This window comes from Orcinus orca, chromosome 7, assembly GCF_937001465.1.
Source record: "Orcinus orca chromosome 7, mOrcOrc1.1, whole genome shotgun sequence".
Taxonomy (NCBI): domain Eukaryota; kingdom Metazoa; phylum Chordata; class Mammalia; order Artiodactyla; family Delphinidae; genus Orcinus; species Orcinus orca.
Window position 1 is genome coordinate 101,934,521 of NC_064565.1, and position 19,095 is coordinate 101,953,615.

The following is a 19,095-nucleotide window of genomic DNA, read 5'->3' on the forward strand; positions in this document are numbered from 1 at the left end:
TGGGGCCAGGGCCCCTTGATGAAGGCATTCACTCCTCACGCTGCCCCCCAACACATAATCAAAAGGGGGGAGAGGCTGTTCCCATGGCATCTCTGCTATCGCGATCCAGTGCATCAAAACAAGTTGACTCGGGGCCCTAGGACCTGGAGGGCTAGGTGGGAGCAGCCCCCCCGTCCACCCCGCCCACCCCACCCACCGGCTCTGACCCTGAGGAGGCCCTCGAACCAGCCACTTCCTCCTCCTTACCCCTTTCCCGTGAAGGGAAAGGACCAGAGACAGAGTTGGGGGATGGGCGGGACTTGAGATTGGCATGCGAGATTCTATTGGGCAGCGGAGCTGCCGGTTAGGAGGGCAGCTCAGGCGAGGATTGGCTGCGTGAGGCGGGGCGCGGCGCGGCGAAGACGGGGCCCAAGGGGTGGGGCTGACGCTGCAGCTGGCGCAGCTGAGACTCTCAGCAGCCGGCGCCGAGCAGCCGAGCAGCCACCTTCTACTGCCCGTTCCCGCGCCCGGGCCGGGGCTGGGCCCCCACCTCCGGGTCCCCGGGGGCTGCAGCAGCGGGCAGCGGCGCCGCCCGCGGTTCCCGCCGGGGCCCGGGCGCCGGCCCCGCTCTGCAGGATGGGCACGGTGCTGTCTCTTTCCCCCGCCTCCTCGGCCAAGGGCCGGAGGCCCGGCGGGCTGCCCGAGGAGAAGAAGAAGGCGCCGCCCTCGGGAGACGAGGCGCTGGGGGGATACGGGGCGCCGCCAGTAGGCAAGGGCGGTAAAGGCGAGAGCCGGCTCAAGCGGCCGTCCGTGCTCATCTCGGCGCTCACCTGGAAGCGGCTGGTGGCCGCGTCTGCCAAGAAGAAGAAAGGCAGCAAGAAGGTGACGCCCAAGCCGGCGTCCACCGGCGCGGACTCCCTGGTCCAGCAACGCAACCGCGAGAACCTTCTCCGCAAGGGTCGGGACCCCCCCGACGGCGGCGGCGCCGCCAAGCCCCTGGCGGTGCCCGTGCCCACCGTGCCCGCGGCCGCCGCCACCTGCGAGCCGCCGTCGGGGGGCAGCGCCGTCGCCCCACCTCCAGGCTCCGGTGGAGGGAAACCGCCGCCGCCGCCGCCCCCAGCCCCGCAGGCGGCGCCGCCGGTACCTGGCGGCTCGCCGCGGCGGGTCATCGTGCAGGCGTCTACGGGAGAGCTGCTGCGCTGCCTGGGCGACTTCGTGTGCCGACGCTGCTACCGTCTCAAGGAGCTAAGCCCAGGCGAGCTGGTGGGCTGGTTCCGCGGAGTGGACCGCTCGCTGCTGCTGCAGGGCTGGCAAGACCAGGCCTTCATTACGCCCGCCAACCTGGTGTTCGTGTACCTGCTGTGCCGCGAGTCGCTGCGCGGGGATGAGCTGGCGTCGGCCGCCGAGCTGCAGGCTGCCTTCCTCACCTGCCTTTACCTCGCCTACTCCTACATGGGCAACGAGATCTCCTACCCGCTCAAACCCTTCCTCGTGGAGCCCGACAAGGAGCGCTTCTGGCAACGCTGCCTGCGCCTCATCCAGCGGCTCAGTCCGCAGATGCTGCGGCTCAACGCCGACCCCCACTTCTTCACGCAGGTCTTCCAAGACCTCAAGAACGAGGGCGAGGCCGCTGCCGGCGCCGGGGGTCCTCCCAGCGGGGGAGCGCCCGCGGCCTCCTCCTCCTCGGCCTCCAGGGACAGCTGCGCGACTGGAGCCAAGCACTGGACTATGAACCTGGACCGCTAGGGATACCCAAGGGCCGCGCCCACCCCCCGCCCCAACCCCTGACACACACTCGGAGCCCCCGGGACCATCAAGACGCCGCCGCTGTTACCGCCGCTCCGCGCCGTGGCCGGAGGAGGAGCCGCCCCTGTCCCGCAGGGGAAGGTGGAGGCCAGGATGCCAGAGGCCGCGGCGTCTGGATTTGCTGGGCGCAGGGTGGGGGTGGGGGATGAGCGCGGGAGGGGAACCCCCAACCTCACCCTTTCTATCTGTCTGCGCCCCCATCTCTCCAATTCTACCCGGGTCTCCCCCTTCCCTTCTCTGTGTCTGTAAGTTCATCTCCCTCGGATTTGTCCATTTCTTCATCTCCTTCCTGTATTTTCACCTTCCCTCCTTCCTTCATCTTCTGCTTTCCCAACTTCCTCCTTGCCTTTCCATTTTCCATTCTTTGGGTGTGTATTTCCGTCTCCATCTTACCCCCTACCTATCTCTCATTGCCCCGTTTATCTTTCTGCACCTGTGTCCCCATCTCCCCTTCTTTTCTTTTTCCTCGCTCCTGGCATGTGTCACCATCTTCCCTCCTGTCTGCCTTCCCCCCTCCGCCTGTGTTAGCTTGCATTTCTTCCCCCAACTGAGCCCCTGTACTCTCTTCCCCAGGCCAAAGGGAATATTAGTTCTTAATTTGGATCGGCTGAGGTACTGCGAGACACTGCAGCCCCAGGAGCCCAGACAACCACCAGGATGGTCCTTCGCCCCACCCCCAACCACCTCTCCCTACCTTTTCCAACGTGTTGCATGCCGGGAGATAGTGGGAGGGGGATGCCAGCTTCAGGAGACTGAGGTTTGGGGAAAAAATGAACCTAGGAGGTCACCCTGGCGGCGGCGGCGGCGGCGCCTCAGCCGAAGGGTGGGAGGAGACAAAAAACTCTTCTTACTCTGAGGGAGGGGCACCCCTCTTCCTTATCCTTAGGTGTTTTTGTTTCCCCCTCCACCCCCACTCCTTTTAATTTATTTGATTGTTTCTGGAGGGAGGGGGGAGGGGCGGGTTGGGCCGGGAGCTGTCTGAGGTGCTGATCTGAGGCCGGACCAGAATTCTCCCGGGAGGGTACCAGGGACTGGGTTGGGCCTGGTGCCGTGTCCAAGGTGCCAATGATGCGGGCCGACGGTGCGGGCCGCATTGTCTGTCTGTCCTTCTGTCCGGGAGAGAACTATAAAGCGCTGGAAGCGCCTGCAGATGTTTTTGCGCCAGCCTTTTTCTGGGCCCTGGGAGGGAGGGAGCGGGAGTGGAACTGTCACAGGCAGGGCAGGAGGGCCCCCATGGGTCTAGTGCGGAAGGTCGAGTCCCTGAGAACTGCTACTCCCCCTCCCCCCAATGGCTTCCATTTTACAGAGAGTAAAGTGAGGGAGCCGCAGAATGGGGCCTGGTGGTGAAGCCGAATTCCTGCTCCCCTGCCCCCCCCACCCCCGCCTTCATCTTTTCCGACCTACCTACTCATTAATACCCAGGCCATTTAGGGAATAAGTGATGAGGACGTCAGAAGTTGTTCCCCTTTTACAGAGTGGCTCATTGAGGCAGCACCAGCTACTTGTTGTTGCTGCTTTTCTCTTCCTTCTCCATCTCTCCCTGCCATTCATCCTGTCAAGAGTCCAGTCAGGCCTAAGTCTGTCTTCACCACTCTCAGGTGGGGCCTGAATGCCACACTTAGCCCCATACGCTTCCGCCCACCCATAGGGCTGCTTCAAGGCTGTTTCAGTCACACGCCCACCCAGGGCAGCTTTGGGAGGTCCAACCCTGTTTGAGATTCAGCCCTGGCCCTTTATCCCCAGGGAGGCTAGTACACAGGCAGCCTGGAAGACAAGAGCCATTCTTTGGGGTTGAAAGAAGAAAAATAAGCTATTTGGCCTGAAATTCCTCTTTGGTCCCCATTGCCTTCTTAACCACATAGCTAAGCGCCCCATTCACTATTTCATTGGCCCAAGGAGGCCTGGCTCCATTGGAGCGCTGGCGTCTCTGACCCTGGTCTCCACGGAGACCTCAGAAGGATTCGGAGAGAGAAGCGGGCGCGACCCGCCAAGAAAAGGTCCTGGTTCGCTGTCCGTGGTACTGACGGGCGTGCTCGGGCTGGGTGAGGGCTTGCAGGGGCAGGAGGATTTGCAGACTCGGCCTCAATTAGGTTTTCCGGATAATTTGGGAGTAGGGTGTGATCCATTTCTGGTGGCAGGTTACGGGAGTCTGGGCCAAGAACCCAGGAATGCCGGCTTCTACTTGCCCTCCTAGGAGGACAGACCTCGACTTTCCCCCGGCCTCGGCCCAGCGCCCTTTCCCCGCCCCCCCACCCCCCCACCCCACCCCCCCCGGGCCTGGAGCCGGAAATCCCCAGTCCAGATTTGTGAATCGAGTTCCCGGGGGGAGGTGGGGAGAGCTGGAGGAAGAGAAGGCGGGAGCAGCCGCCCATTGGCTGGAATTTGGCGCAGTCAGCGCGGTGCCGTCATCTTTCTAGGTTTGGGAGAAGAGAGGGCGGAGCACTCGGGTCACCCCGAGGCTGTCGCCATAGTAACCAGACTGAGCGGGCGGGGCCCCCTTTCGACTCTCTCACCTCTGGCGGGGCGGTTGGGGAGGAGAGCAATCCTGGTCCGCCTTATTTGGAACTAGTTAGCGAGGCTATTTGATTGGGATTTCTGTGTTAGAAGAGCCTAATGGGGATGGGAAAGAGACCCGAGAACCTACAGAGACCCCCAAACATCCTGCCCTTGGAGGGAGGGGCTTCTAGATTCTGCCCCTGAATGCATATACTCAACACTCTTTTGCTACTGCTCTCGCGCACGCGCACACACACACACACACACACACAAACATACGCGCGCGCGCCTCCAAGAACCTGTGCTCTGGCACTTGGAGAGCTAGAATGAGAAAAAAGCCTCAGTGCGTGATGTCAAATTAAATCGCACTTTCCTTGCCATGGCCCAAGGCATGAAACACTGCCGTAATCCGATTAGGGGGTGAGGGACTGGAGGAGGATCAGCATGAATACATGGAAGAATTAGCCTCCTGGGTCAAACTTGGTCAGACTCCTGTTTTATCAGGGAGAAGGCAGTCATAAGGAGGAGGACTCAGAACAGTCTTCTGAGAAGGCAAAGTGCGAAGGGAGTAAATGCAAAAACAGAGTGCAGTGCCTTCTCTTTATTGTCCAGAAGTGAACCTCTGGGAAAGTGAGTCCAGGCCTAGGAGGGAGGTGGTGAAGAGGGCCCAGAGCTTTAGAGACGGTCCAGCAGGGATGAGGGAGGGATGGACGGAGGAAAGAATGGAGATGGAGGTTAGGAGACAGAAACCCAGCTGGGGCCATATGACTCAGCATTTCCCCTCAGCAAAGGGCAGAGGTGACTCTCCCAACACAGGGACAGCAGAGAGGGGAGGGAAGCAGGAAAGCAAATGGGCAGATAAATGGTGATCTGACCATTTGCATGGTACATACATTGATATACAACACATTTTAACACATAAGCACGTACATATGCATTTATACTGATGAAGTTTCATTCAATCATAACATATACACATCTCCACTTTCCTTCCCTCCCCCACTTCCTGGAGCAGAGGACATTCTGTCCTGAGAGCTATGTTTGCCTGTCTCTGGAACCCTGGAATACGTTGGCACTTAATGGGAAAGGAGATATACCAAAAATCGCAGACGTGTGTGTGGGGGGGGAGTGGTTGTCATGGTAACTGCTTTGCCTGCCAGGCACGGTGCCCAGCAACCAGAGAATCTGGCAGTATCCAAGGGGACATCCTGTGGCCTCTACCCACTGGGACTCTGCCTCAGGCACTCAGATGGGCATCTCCAGAAGATTTCTACTACAGGGGCTGCCAAAGCAGTCCCTCCGACCATGCCACCGTGACCAGGGACATCTGACAGCCAGGTTTGGGGGCCTGACCTTCTTAATGTGCCCCACTTTAGGTGCTACTCCTGACCCCTTCATACATCGTAAACAACAATTACCATGAGTGGCCTCAAGACAGCAGGAGTTAACACTTTAAAGACCTTTATTAAGACCATTCCCTTTCCTCTCAGCACCTTGCCAGACATCCAACAAGAAGGTCATCTATAGCCACACACGTTAGGTGTGTAATTGAGGGATAGAAAAATAGTTTTAGTTCAGTGAGATGAAAGATTGCGTATAAGATAGATAAACTGCAGAGCACAGTCTCAGGATTCAAGTTCCTTTGACCTGAGTTTAATACACTGATGAGGTTCTCAGAAGCAGTCTCTCTTTTTCACTCGCAGGCTGGCTGACCCGACGTTTTACTCCAGCACTCAACCTTCCTTTTTTTTCTGGGCATTCAGATTTAACCTCTTAGTTTCTGGCTTAAAATTCTCCCTATCCAGTTTGGGCCTTCAGGGGGTTTCTTTTCCCCTGGGTTCTATTTATTTAGCAATTAGCTGCTCCCAAGTTCTCTTTCTACTTGGCGATACTGCGCACCGTAGTTACTCCCCTTTTACGACTTTCCCCCCCACCCCCATTACTTTATACCCCTTGATCATCGTGTCCTGTGACTGACATTTAGCTTCAAGCCCATAAAATATAAAATTAGTCTCTCTGTGTGCATTTTTATATACGACAACCTAAAAGGATGGAGGGGTGTTGAACAATGTAAACAGGGAAAGACGTATTTCTTTATAACCTTTCTACATTTTACTCCTTTTAAAAAATAATTTACATATTATCCCAGAAAAACACAGAATATGAAGAAAAACATAAGAAAGAAGAGTAATGATGGAAGGCTTGCCCTATAGAGCCAAGGTAGCTAAAACATAAGGCACTGATACAGGAATAGACATACCAGTAGAACAGAATAGATAATCCAAAACTAAACTCCAGCACACGTGGGAATTTAATATATGACAAAGGCACCATTTCAAATCCACTGGGAAAAGATGGATTAGTCAGGAAATGGTTTTGGAACAATTGGATAGTCATTTATATGAAGAAAAAATGTCAATACTTCCTGATTCTTTACCCCCAAATAAGTTCCAAATTGATTAAAAAGACTTAAAGAAAAAAAAACTATAAAAGTGTTAGAAGAGAGAACAATTTGGAAGTGTCTATTAGAAATCTAAGTGCACATACTTTTCTACTCTGGAATTCCAGTTTCTAATATTGACCCTAGAGAAATACTTAAACATATAAAGAGGCATGATAAAGATTTTTTATTGTATTATTGTTTAGAGAAAGATAAATTGAAGTCAACCTAAATATCCACCAATAGGTTAGAAATTTTAAAAACTTTGATACATTCAAATTACTAAATACTACAGTATTCAGTTTAAAAGAGTGGATTGGACTGTATTATGTATTATACTGACATGAAAGATCTCCAAAACATGTAGTATCATTAGAAGTTGCATAACAACACACACAGTACAATATCATTTATGCAAAAGCAAAACAAATCAAACTATAATTTGTGTGTGTGTGTGTGTGTGTGTGTGTGTGTATGAAAAATAGAAGCTCAAGAAAGACACACATTACTCTTAAGTGACTTCTGGGAAGGAACTGGGATTGATGTTGTCTAGGGAACTTTTGCCTTATCTGTGGTGTTTAACTTTTTTACGATAAAAATGTATTAGTAAGTTATCTGCATAACTAGAAAATAGTAATTAGTATGTGACAGTAGTCAAATATTAAATAAAAATACTCGAAGAGTACCTGTATTATTATTAGTAGTAGTAGTAATATTGCATCTTGGGTTGAGTGGAGAACATCTTTTTAGAGATAGAGCTTAAAGAAAAAGATTGATTCATCTGACTCCATTTAAGCTTTTGAATGTTAGAGAAATAGAGAAAAAGAACAACCATAAACAAGATTGAAAAACAAATGACAAGATGAGAGAACATATTTGCAACACAATATATTTTCCATAGAAAATTAGTTAAAACTATGAAGAGTACTTCACACAAAGATGTAAATAATCAATAAACACATAAAAACATACTTGACTTCACTCTTGACCAAAGAAATTCAAGTCAAAACTGTAGTGGGATATTGCATCTCTTATACCAGCAAAGATTATAAAAATGGAAAATACCAACCATGATAAAAACATGGGGAAATGTGCACTTTCTCACACCGTTGTAGACATATATGTTAGTGGAGTCTTTTTGCAGAGCTACTTGGCTGTGGCTCAAACTGTGGAAGGCAGTGAGCTCTTAGTCCCAACCACCACATTTCCAGAAATTTGCCCTGAGGAGGTAATTGGGAAAAGACCTGACGCAAGGATACTTATCATGACATTGTTTATAATAATAAAACTTCGCATGCATTAGTAGGAGATTAAGTAAATTGAGACAAAGCAATATTCTTTGGGCTATTATGGACCACTAAAAATGATACATAGGGCTTCCCTGGTGGCGCAGTGGTTGAGAGTCTGCCTGCCGATGCAGGGGACGCAGGTTCGTGCCCTGGTCCGGGAGGATCCCACATGCCGCGGAGCGGCTGGGCCCGTGAGCCATGGCCGCTGAGTCTGCGCGTCCGGAGCCTGTGCTCCGCAACGGGAGAAGCCACAACAGTGAGAGGCCCGCGTACCGCAAAAAAAAATAATAATAATAAAAATTTTAAAATGATACACTAATCTATATTAAAAATGACCATGACAAAGTGAAAATAGCGGGTTGAAAACAATATAATGTGGTCCCATTTTTGTAAGGAGAGAGAGGCCTTTAAATAACTGTCCTCTTCCTGTCATTCAGATCTCAGTTTAACAGTCACCTCTTCCTGATGAATTCATCTCAGCCTCCCCACAGTCACCCTTCATCACATACCCCTGATGGATTTCTCCACGACATTTGTCCCCACCTGATAATTTTTTGTTATTTATTTTGTATCCTGTCAATAAAAGGCCTATCTTGTTCACAGCTAGATTCCCTGCACCTGGCAGTAAACAGTCACTATAGATATATACTGAATCTGTGTGTATGTTTGTGTGTGTGTGTGTATGCAGAAACACAAACTTTTAGGATGTTTAGTAAAATGTTAATGGTTGTTCTCACTAAGTGGTGGGATTTTATTTTATTTTATTTTTTAATGTTTTTATTGGAGTATAATTGCTTTACAATGGTTAGTTTCTGCTTTATAACAAAGTGAATCAGTTATACTTATACCTATATCCCCATATTTCTTCCCTCTTGCGTCTCCCTCCCTCCCACTTTCCCTATCCCACCCTTCTAGCTGGTCACAAAGCACCGAGCTGATCTCCCTGTGCTATGCGGCTGCTTCCCACTAGCTATCAATTTTACATTTGGTAGTGTATATATGTCTATATATACACTACCACTCTCTCACTTTGTCCCAGCTTACCCTTCCCCCTCCCTGTGTCCTCAAGTCCATTCTCTAGTAGGTCTGCCTCTTTATTCCCATCTTGCCCTTAGGTTCTTCATGACCTTTTTTTTTTTTTTTTTAAGATTCCATATATATGTGTTAGCATACAGTATTTGTTTTTCTCTTTCTGACTTACTTCACTCTGTATGACAGACTCGAGGTCCATCCACCTCAGTGGTGGGATTTTAAATGATCAGCTTTAATGATCTCTTCTTAATTCTTTTCTGAGCTTTTTAGTTAAGTACAATAAATTAAACTATTGTCAGTACCTAAAAAAAAAAAGAAGGAAAATTGTAAAGAAAGAAAAAGAGATAAAAAGAAAGAAGAGAAAAAAAAAATGAAAGGAAGGGGGAATTCCCTGGTGGTCCAGTGGTTAGGACTCGGCTCTTTCATTGCCATGGGCTGGGGTTTGATTCCTGGTTGGGGAACTAAGATTCCGTAATCTTGCAAGCTGCGCGGCACAGCCGAAAAGGAAAAAAGTGAGGCTAGGCAGTGAGTGTCTGGAAAAGCTGGAAAGGGAGAAACACACATCTACAGCCCTGCCCTCCTTTCACATGTCTCCAAAGTCTCTTTATTCCCTTCCCTCTCCTCAAGCTATTTCCAAATCCCTAGGATTTAAGAATGTCCCTTGATGGACAAGGGAAGTGAGACACCTATCTATCCCAGCAGGCGTGTGTATGTGTGTGTGTGTGTACACGCACAGCACACGTATAGTACATGCACATGGGCACACACATGTATACACTCTTACGAGGACCAAGACCATTTAAAGAATACTTCTCTATCTTTTGCATAGCTGTCGAAGAAGACCCATTGTCCCTTATCCAAACAATAAAGCTAGGGGAAATTTTCCTCGTCACACTAACTTATTCATATCTTTTCTTTAAACAATGAGAATTAACACAGTGCCTGACACTTAGTAGATCTCAATAAATGGGAAATGGATAAATGAACTAAAATAGTGACAGTTTCCATGTTTGCCTTTGGTTGTCAATAAGTATACAATTAAATATATATCTTTAGGACACAGCCGTGGTAACCAACTCCTCCCAGATGTTTGCTATTTCTCCTTTCTTTCTGAATGTTCTTGTTTTATGCTGGGTTTGGAGATTAGGATTTGTTTCATTTTTTAATTTTATTCTGGTACTTTTATAGAGTCTTTATTTCATTCTTTAATTTATTTTGGAATTTATTTTTGTATGTGGTGAGAAGTAGAGATATAAGTATTTTCCCAAAATGAGTAACAGGTTGCACCAACTTTTGAACTGTCTTGCTTTTCTTCCAGAGAATGCCATCTCTATCTTTTATGAAATTTCCACATATACATGGGTCTGTTTCAAGGTTCTACTGGATTCCATTGGTCTACTTGACTATAGCTGTGACAAACCACATCTTTAATAACTGTAGCTCTGCAGTATGCTCATTGTTCTTTTGCTAAAACTGCCTTGGTTATTTTTAAATACATAGTCCAGAAGAACTTTAAAGCCAAGTCTGTCAGTTTCCATAAAATTCCTTTGGGACTTGGATTGGGACTGTATCACTTTATAGATCAGTTTGGACAGACCTGACATTTTGCAATATTGAGTCATTCCACCCAGGAACATGCTAAGTGTTCCATTTAGTCTGGTCTTCTTTTATGTTCCTTAGTGAAGATTTATAGTTTTTTTTTCATTTAGATAGTTCCCATGTTTTTCATTAGGATTACCTGGGAGTATATTTTTATTGCTCTTGTGAATCTGTCATTTCCAATTCTTTTCCTTATTTCTACACAGTTATGGAAAAAACATATTTTTTTTGTAGTAACCTTGTGTGTTAACCTTTTGTGTGTTAACATTAGAATCATTAGTTCTAATTGATTTCCTGTTGAATCTCTTGGATTTTCTAGGTAGGCAGTCATATTATCTGCAAACTAAGACATTGTGACTTTTTCCTTTTCAATATTAGTGTAAAACAGATAACTTTTCTTGTCTTATTGTGTCGACTAGGACCTCCAGTAGAATGTTCAGTGGTAGCAATGATGACAAGGTTAGAAAGGATAAAGAAGACATCCTTGCTTTGTCCCTGACTTATGGGAATGCTTCTCATATTTCACCAGTTGCTTTTTCATCTTTTAAAACTGAATATCCTGTTTTGTGTATACTGCTATATAGTAAGTCATCTCAAATCATTTTTTGGAAGTTGATAAAACTTTAATCAAAATAATTATTCAAATTGTCTGTTCTACGTGAAACACCAGCTGAGCCATGTGGCCTACAAGGTCCTGGGCATGTGCAATTTGGGGATAGAGGATAGGGTGGCTGAATGTCCCTCTGGGACTCCTTTGTCCCCCTGACATTTAAAGGCAGTGTGACGTGATGTACAGAACAAAAGACTAGGAGTCAGAGGTTTGAGTCCCTACTCTACATTTACTAGCTGTTGCTGTAAGACAGTTATTCAACCTCTCTGAATTTCAGTTTTCTCATCTTTCAGATGGAAACAAGAATCTCAGATTTGTGAGATATTATAGCCATTTATCAAATTGCTATAATAAGAATGACAATATTATTTTTGTTGGGGTAGCTACCATTGCTATGGTAGTCAGACTATTAATAAATTTTGACAGAGGAATTAAGGGACCAAGACAAAGTCCAGAATGGAGCCCTGAGCTGCTCTGACCAGCTCTGCTGGCCCCTGAGGCAGTAGGGAGTCCTAGAGGTCTGGGCCTCCCATGAGCAATCTGTGACCTGGGTGACATGTGTTTACTCCTTGCTGCCAGGCCTCGGCCCTAGTGGGACCCACGTGCCTCTTTCTGGGATGCCAGCCAGGGGACTTGCTTCAGCTGCTGGTGGTAGATACTTGTGCCAGCCTGGCCCAGCACAGCAGCATTCCTGAGTCTAGGCATTTGGGCCAGGAGACTAGGCTTCTCTTGGGACTCCCCACTCCTGGGATCCCCCTGCCCCAGCAGGGAAGAACAGCTGAACCTGCCTCCTCATCTCACCTGCTTTGTGATGAAGGGTGGAGAAAGGTGCATCTTGAGGGCACCTTAGGACACCAGGCATGAAGAATCTTCAAACTGTGAGGACATGGAATAGCAGGCACGACATTATGCCAAAGCCTGTACTGACATCCATGCTACGATATGTAGTGGAAATATGCTGAGACTTGCAGCAAATCTGGGCCCTGCTCTTTCCTCACGGTGGGACTTTCAGACTTTTTTCCCTCGTCTGTCATACAGGAATTAAAGAGGCTGTTGTATATGGTGGAATCACATATGTGGATGTGCTTTGTAAACTGTACAGCACAGTACACATATAAGGTGGTCCTGAATCTGGCCCTTAGGCACATGGTTACGGACATGGCCAATGGACAGATGTGTGTACAGGATGGACCCTAGAACTTGTCTCTCTGCCTCTGTGTGTCAAAGGTAGAAAACCAAGGGGAAAGAGTTGGAGAATTGGGAAGGTGATCATAGGAAAGGAGAATGAAGCCCAGAGGTTACCATCAGAGCCTCGGACTCTTCCCTACTTTCCCCACTCATCTCCCCGTCTAGTGTATCCCCAGATCTCTCCATGTTGCAGGATGATAAAGGATAGCCCTGCATGGAGCCTCCCTGACAACTTCTGCTGTGTTGCTAAGCAACTTGGTCTCCTCTTCCAGAAAAAGGAACCCAGGGTCTGGCCTTCCAGCCTTCCTCTGCTACTTCCTCCTCCCACAACCTCACAGAATCTCAAGGAAGGAGCTTCTCCGACTCATGGAAGGAGAAGTGGGATGCAGTGTTGGGGGATTAGACTGGGCGAGGTGGTTTGAGTTCCCAGGGCAGGTCTCTGTTCTGGGCTGGTCAGTGCTGGGGGGATGACATTTTTGGAGCAGTCCTCCAAGCTGGAATCTTTAGGCACATACTCTGCCCTTGCAGCAAACCAACAGGGTGGGTATAATCAGCGTTTCCATTTTATAGATGAGGCCACTGAGGCTCAGAGAAAGTAGCCTTCTCATTCCTACAGGGAGTAGACAGAGGTTGGGTTTGAATCCATGTCCATCTGGGCTCCCTCTACTCCATCATGCCATCTGAGATAAATGCAAGGGTCACATTGGCTACAAGACTTCTAAAATGTATTTCTCACTCTGTTATTTGTCTGGAACCCAGGTGAGCACTGGAATTGGGAACCTAGCCTGGGGTTGGGCTGAGATTTGGGGAAATAGTCCTGCCACTTCCTGGGCTTCTCAGAATCTCAAAATCTGCTCATTCCTCCATGAGAGAAGATCAAGGGAATAAGGGATGGGAAAGGGAGTGAAAACTGGGCTGCTGGGGTGGAATCACCTTGCTACCATTTAGCAGCACTGTGATTCCAACCAACTTACTTAATATTTTGTGCCTCAGTTTTCCTCATCTATAGAATGGGAATAATACTAGACCCAACTCCAAAAGGTTGTGAGGATTAAATGAATGTGAAGCTCTTTCAATAGTGCCTGACACACAAGTGTTCAATAAGTATTAGCCTTTGTTATTACTTCTAGGACACTTTAATGTATAAAGCTCTTTCACATCCTTAGTGGTTAAAAGAACTCACTGCCTCTGAAGTCAGACTGGGTTCAGACTCTGCTCTGCCCTTTCTCACCATGTGACTTTAGACTTAACCTCTCGGTGCCTCAGTTCTCTCATCGTAAAATCAGGGAAATCATCATGTCTATATCGGAGGATTGTTGTAAGGATTAAATGTGATTTGAGTATTAGTTATGGTAATGTTTGTTGCTGTTAAAAGGAAACCTCCAAATTAAATGTAGTAGTCCAATGCATGTGGATGAGTGATTTCTCTCTCTATGATGGATCCTTTCATAATGGAGCTCTGCCATCTCTAAGGAACTAGTCGTCCTCTAAATCCAGGTGGCAGAAAGGGAATAAGAGAGTATGGAGAAGGCACATCCATTTCCAAATGTTTTGGCCTAGGAGCAACACATACTATCATTTTCATTCATATTCTGTTGGCAAAAACAAGGCACATGGCTCCCACCAAGATGCAAGCAGGGCTGGAAAATTAGTCCCTGGCTGGGCAATCACTTCCCAATGACAACTCCACTACAGGAAGTGAGGAGCATGCAGCTTGGGGTGGGGAGGGGGGTTGAGCTAGCTGTGTCTGTCGTTTTGAGAAAAATATTAGGATATTATTAAATGTGTTATAGAGTGTGAGAAGTGTGTTAAGCGCTATTGCTAATACTATTTTTATTTAATCCACATACTAACCATAGGAAGTAAGCATTACAATTATCCATATTTTAAAGGAGAAAATGAATTCTCTGAGTGGTGTGGCCATATTCCCAAAGTCACACAGCTGGTAACTAGCTGAGATCCTATCATTTTAAATTCAGTACGTTCTCCAGTTACCCCGTAAAGAAATGGAGGATGCACGGAGTATAGGAGACTGGCCCATGTGATGGTTGTGGCCACATAACCAGTCAAGAGGCTGGTTCTTGGTGAAGCTCACCAGGTGGGTGACTGGCTTAGAAAAGTGGATGTAGCCACTCAAGATCCTTCCCTGGACACGTGGAGGGCGTCTGATTGGGACTGGAGGGGAAGAGGCAGGTGCTTGCTTTGTTTGGGGTTGTTTTGTTTGTTTGTCTAATAATAGAAAACACTGATATGTGTACAAAGGTACTTATATAATCATGTATTCTTTCAACCCTATGAGGTAGGTTCTGTTATTATCATATCCATTTTACGGATGGAGTAATTGAGGCACAAAGAAGTAAGTAAATTGCTCGAGGTCACGCAGCTAGTAAGTAACAGAGCCAGCACTTGAACCTAGGATGTCCAGCCCCAGAGCCCTTGCACTTAACCATCATGCCTTTTGTTTACAAAGAAAGGAAAGGAGGAAATAGCAAAGAAGATCCAGTAGGAGAGAATTCTCAGAAATAGAAAAAGTTACAGTCAATGGGACATTGGGCCACTTGCCTCAAGACCCACCATCCCAGGAAAGGGGAGAGTCAGGGGAAAATCTTGCTGACCAAACTGATGTAGGAATTGGCACCAAAGTCAAGTTGTAGTCAGACCCTCAGCCACGCCCTAGAGTACAGTGATCTACTCAAAGGTTGTAGGAGCACCGTTAGGAAAGTGAAGGCTTGCAAAAGACAGTGGGGCAACAGAACAGTCTGATTTTTTTTTTTAAATCAGACAGAGGCACTAACTAACTAAAGACATGCGTAAGACAAGTCATCAATATGTCCATTATAACCTGTCATTTTCTGCTACAACTAGACAATTAGATGGAGTATGTCTGCGATGGGTAGGCTGCAGGTCACATCCACATGAAGAAGCTTTCCAGGAAGGCCAAGTGAGAGGGGATCTGGTGTGATGGGTGAGGACTTGAGCTCTGGGGTCACAGGCTGAACCAGTCACTTAACTTCTCCAAGCCTCAGTTTCCTCATCTGAAAGTGGAGGTAACCATCCCCACCTGGCAAGGTGTGGCCAAGTCAAAGGAGAGACCACAGGTAAAGCGTTAGCACAGGGCAGAGCCTGGCGCAGAGTCAGGTTCAATGAATGGTAGGGCACATTTTTATTATCAGCAGGTCTACTTGATGTGAATTATAAAAAGAGGTTGAGGAACAAGTTAAGTGCATTTCAAAGACACATTGAAGGGAAAATGAAGGCCGAAAAAGCAGAAGGCTCTGAGAAAAGCACATCACAGTGAGATCTAATGCATTTTGATGTCTGTCTAAGGTCACATGGGCTTATGTATGAGAAAATGTTTTGTAAGCCTCGGTGCCCTAGGTGATATCATTTCTCTGTGGCTGTGCAGGTCTAGGGCAGTGTGTGGGCATGGATGTCCTCACACAGCATGCTAGCTGGACTTCTGATTCCATCTGCAAATGACGGCAAGTGGAGCTTGGTCACAAGGAGCACACGTTACTGGAGGACACACGGGTCTGTGTAACCCCGGGAGGGCGGGGGAGTGATCCTACAAACACAGTGACCAAGGCCACTTGGGACGATGGAGAAACCACTCCGAGCACTGGGAAAAGGCCTGGTGAGGAACCAGAGGCACAGGTCCTAGAACAAGCCCTGAGACTTTGGCCAAGTTTTTTAACATCTTGGGCTTTGGTTTACTCATCCTCCAAGTGGATAAAGCAATCCCTGCCCTATCTTCCTCCGTGACCCTGGAGGGGATCAATAAAACAATGGATGTGAAAGTGTTCTGTAAACTCTGTCGTGCAAGCACGTGGCAAGGGGTAGGGAAGTGAGCCATATTTTCACCAATGACATGAGTGAAGAGATAGAGAAAAGGCTCAGACCTTCAGGGAATGAGAGAGGGGCTGGACCCTGGATTGGGAGAGAGAAGCAATGGTGGGATCAATATCTTGGGGAGCCAAGGACCAAGAGGTTAAGGGTCAATGAGGACAGGCCTGGATCACAGGAAGCTGAGTGTGGTAAGAGTGTGGCTTCATCAGGGTTTGGGTGGAGTAGAGTCAACCCAAGACCACAGTGAATGGAATCCCAGAATTATCTGACGGTTAACTAGCAAGTCAGTTGACAATCTGGGACCAGAACTCGGGTTTTCCAATGCCCAGCTTCCCAAATTGGCTCTTCGTGCAGGGAAGAACAGAGGGGCAAGGTGAGCTTTAAGGATGTGATATCACAGGTAAGAAGACCCCCTAATCTAACAAGACCTCCCCCAGCTTCCCAACGATGTCTAAATCCCTCCTTTACCAACTCACTCACTGGACTTCAAGAGTCTCAAGGTTGAAGTCACCTAGTACACCTCCCCTCTCAACCTCCAAGGAAGGGTCTGCTGAACACTCCAGTGACAAAGCACTCCTCATCATGGTCCATAGCAGAAGGTTCTCCATTAGATCAGGCTGACATATATGTCTCACTGTAGTTTTCTACCGTGTGTCCCAGTACACGCATCCAGGTGCTCTGCCACAGGACATCTCTTTGAATAACTGAGGACAGCTCCCATGCCTCTTTCCCCACTATGATTTTCCAGACCACATCTCCCGTGGCTGGTTTTCCAGCATCGTTCCTCCTCACTTCCTGGGTCCACTATTCTGTCTGTTTGGTCTCCTCCTGAAAGTGTTATCTAACACTGTGTACAATATGCTGGGGGCACAATCATTATAGCAAGTGGATCATTTCCTGCATCCTAGAGTGCCATAGCTGCATCAATGTGTCCTCAGATCACAATGGTTTTTTCTGCATTTACCATACAGGCTCCCGTGTAACATTGTGTTAACTAAGACACCACTAATTTACACATAGGCTCTACAGAGCACCACCCTTGCATGTCTCACACTCTAGCCTTTAGAGATCTAAGTACAGGACCTCACACTTCTTGCCAGGAAATTTCACCTTTTTACATTAACCCACAATTCTTAGCAGCCCAGATCTTTCTGGAACCTGGTTCTGTCTCCCCAGTGCATTCTTTCTCCCTCCCAACTTCTGCCCCCTGCAAAGAGGCCCTTTGCCTCTCCCTCTAAGTCCCTGAGGCCCTCACCAGGCTGGATTCCTCCCCTGGCCATCTGCTCCTTGGAATACATGATCCCACACCTTCTTACCCCATGAAGTCTAGAGAGCATAACAACGGCATGGACCATGCTGATACCAGAATGTTAAGGGACTAAAGCAGGGTACCATTCAATTCCAAAGGGCACAGACAAAAAAGGAGATTAAGACAAAGCATTATAAATAGTGGCCTTTGTGTAATGAGACTGTAGGTGACTTTTCCCCATGTTTCATTACATGCTTAATTCAACTAATATTTCATGGAGCCCTTATTGTGTATTTTCCAAATTTTCTATGCTGAGTGTGTTATTTGGAAAACCAGAAAAAAATAAAGTGAAGATGAAATGAAAAGAAGTAAAGACTCTTTCCCTAGGTGGACCTCGATGATTTCATTCCCTTTGGGAAGGGGCATTCAGACCCTCCCTGCACTTAGTTCTCCTGCCTTCCCCCTGCATTTTCCCTTCCGGCCCATGGGGCACAGGGAAATCTCAACTGCCTTGTGGGAACCCAGGCACTCTCCCACCAACTAGCGAGGAACCTTTGGTCCAGGAAGAGATATGGCTTCTGGGAAAGAAACACTAGGACCATGGAGAAGGGGGAGCAATGAGCTTACCTTGGTGTGCAGCTCAGAGTTCTGGCTATCACTTCAAGTACCTCCCCCGTGTTGTTTCCGCCTAAAGGAACGCGTTCAAGGCAGTTTTCCTGCCAACAGGTTTTGTAAAAGGCACGGAGAAAGCATAAGAGCCGTGGCCCCCGGTGGGCACAGTATTCAAAGGGCCTCAGGTGGTGAGGAAAATGGCCCTGCCAGGAGGATGACCCACTTCCCAGACTTCTCGAGGTCGGACCTGGGGTGCAGGGCTAGGGTTCCCCCTTTTCGCCCTCCTCTCTGAAAGCCAAGTTTGGCCTGAAGTGTCGGGTTCTCAGTTTAGCTGCAAAACCTGGCTCTGGCTTACCCTCCTGAGACCAGCAGAGGGCGCGCGCCGCCCGCGAGAAGGAGGTTGCAGCCGCAAGCCCGGAGGGGAGCGGCAGGCGCAGAAGGGGAGATTCCCTCCTCCTGAAAACGAGGAGGCAGATCCAGAGAAAAGATAGTGCTGGAGATAGGGGGACCGGGGAGGGGAGCGTTTGTGAGTGGGAGTGAGAGAGAAAGTCTGAGTGAAGGTAGGATGGGGAGGAGAGGAGAGGTGGGGAAGGGGATGAAATGGAGGGACTGAGGAAAGATTGAGATGGTGTGAAGATGAGACAAGGTGGGGTGGAGGTTGGGAGGAGGTGAGGAACTTGCGTAAGGATGGGTGAGATGGGGGAAGGTGGCATGCCGCTGCCCGTTGGGAGGGAAGTTGGGATGGGGTAGGGGGAAGGGGCAAGTGGAAGGCCGGATGAGGCAGGCTGGGCTCGACTGCCAGGTAGGAGGGGCGCTGCAGCAGGAGCCCATGCATTAGAGGCTCCGCGCTCCCCTCCAGTAGCACCGAAGCCTGCCTGCCCTCATTCTCTCGAGCTTTTCCTTGGCAGGCCTTTCTGCTCAGGCCTGAGCTGGGCGTCTCACGACCTTT

At 48.5% G+C, this 19,095-nt stretch overlaps 1 protein-coding gene across 1 annotated transcript; it reads left to right on the forward strand.

The window, feature by feature from the left end:
- Window positions 1-448: 448 nt before the first annotated feature.
- CDK5R2 (cyclin dependent kinase 5 regulatory subunit 2) lies at window positions 449-2,940 on the forward strand. The gene has a single exon (XM_004262706.4). It carries the CDS (start codon window positions 616-618, stop codon window positions 1,723-1,725), a length of 1,110 nt encoding a protein of 369 aa, XP_004262754.2. The 5' UTR covers window positions 449-615; the 3' UTR covers window positions 1,726-2,940.
- Window positions 2,941-19,095: the final 16,155 nt, after the last annotated feature.

What these genes read in the sequence shown, in the direction of transcription:
- CDK5R2 (XM_004262706.4), top strand. Translation starts at nt 616, where the DNA reads ATGGGCACGGTGCTGTCTCTTTCCCCCGCCTCCTCGGCCAAGGGCCGG.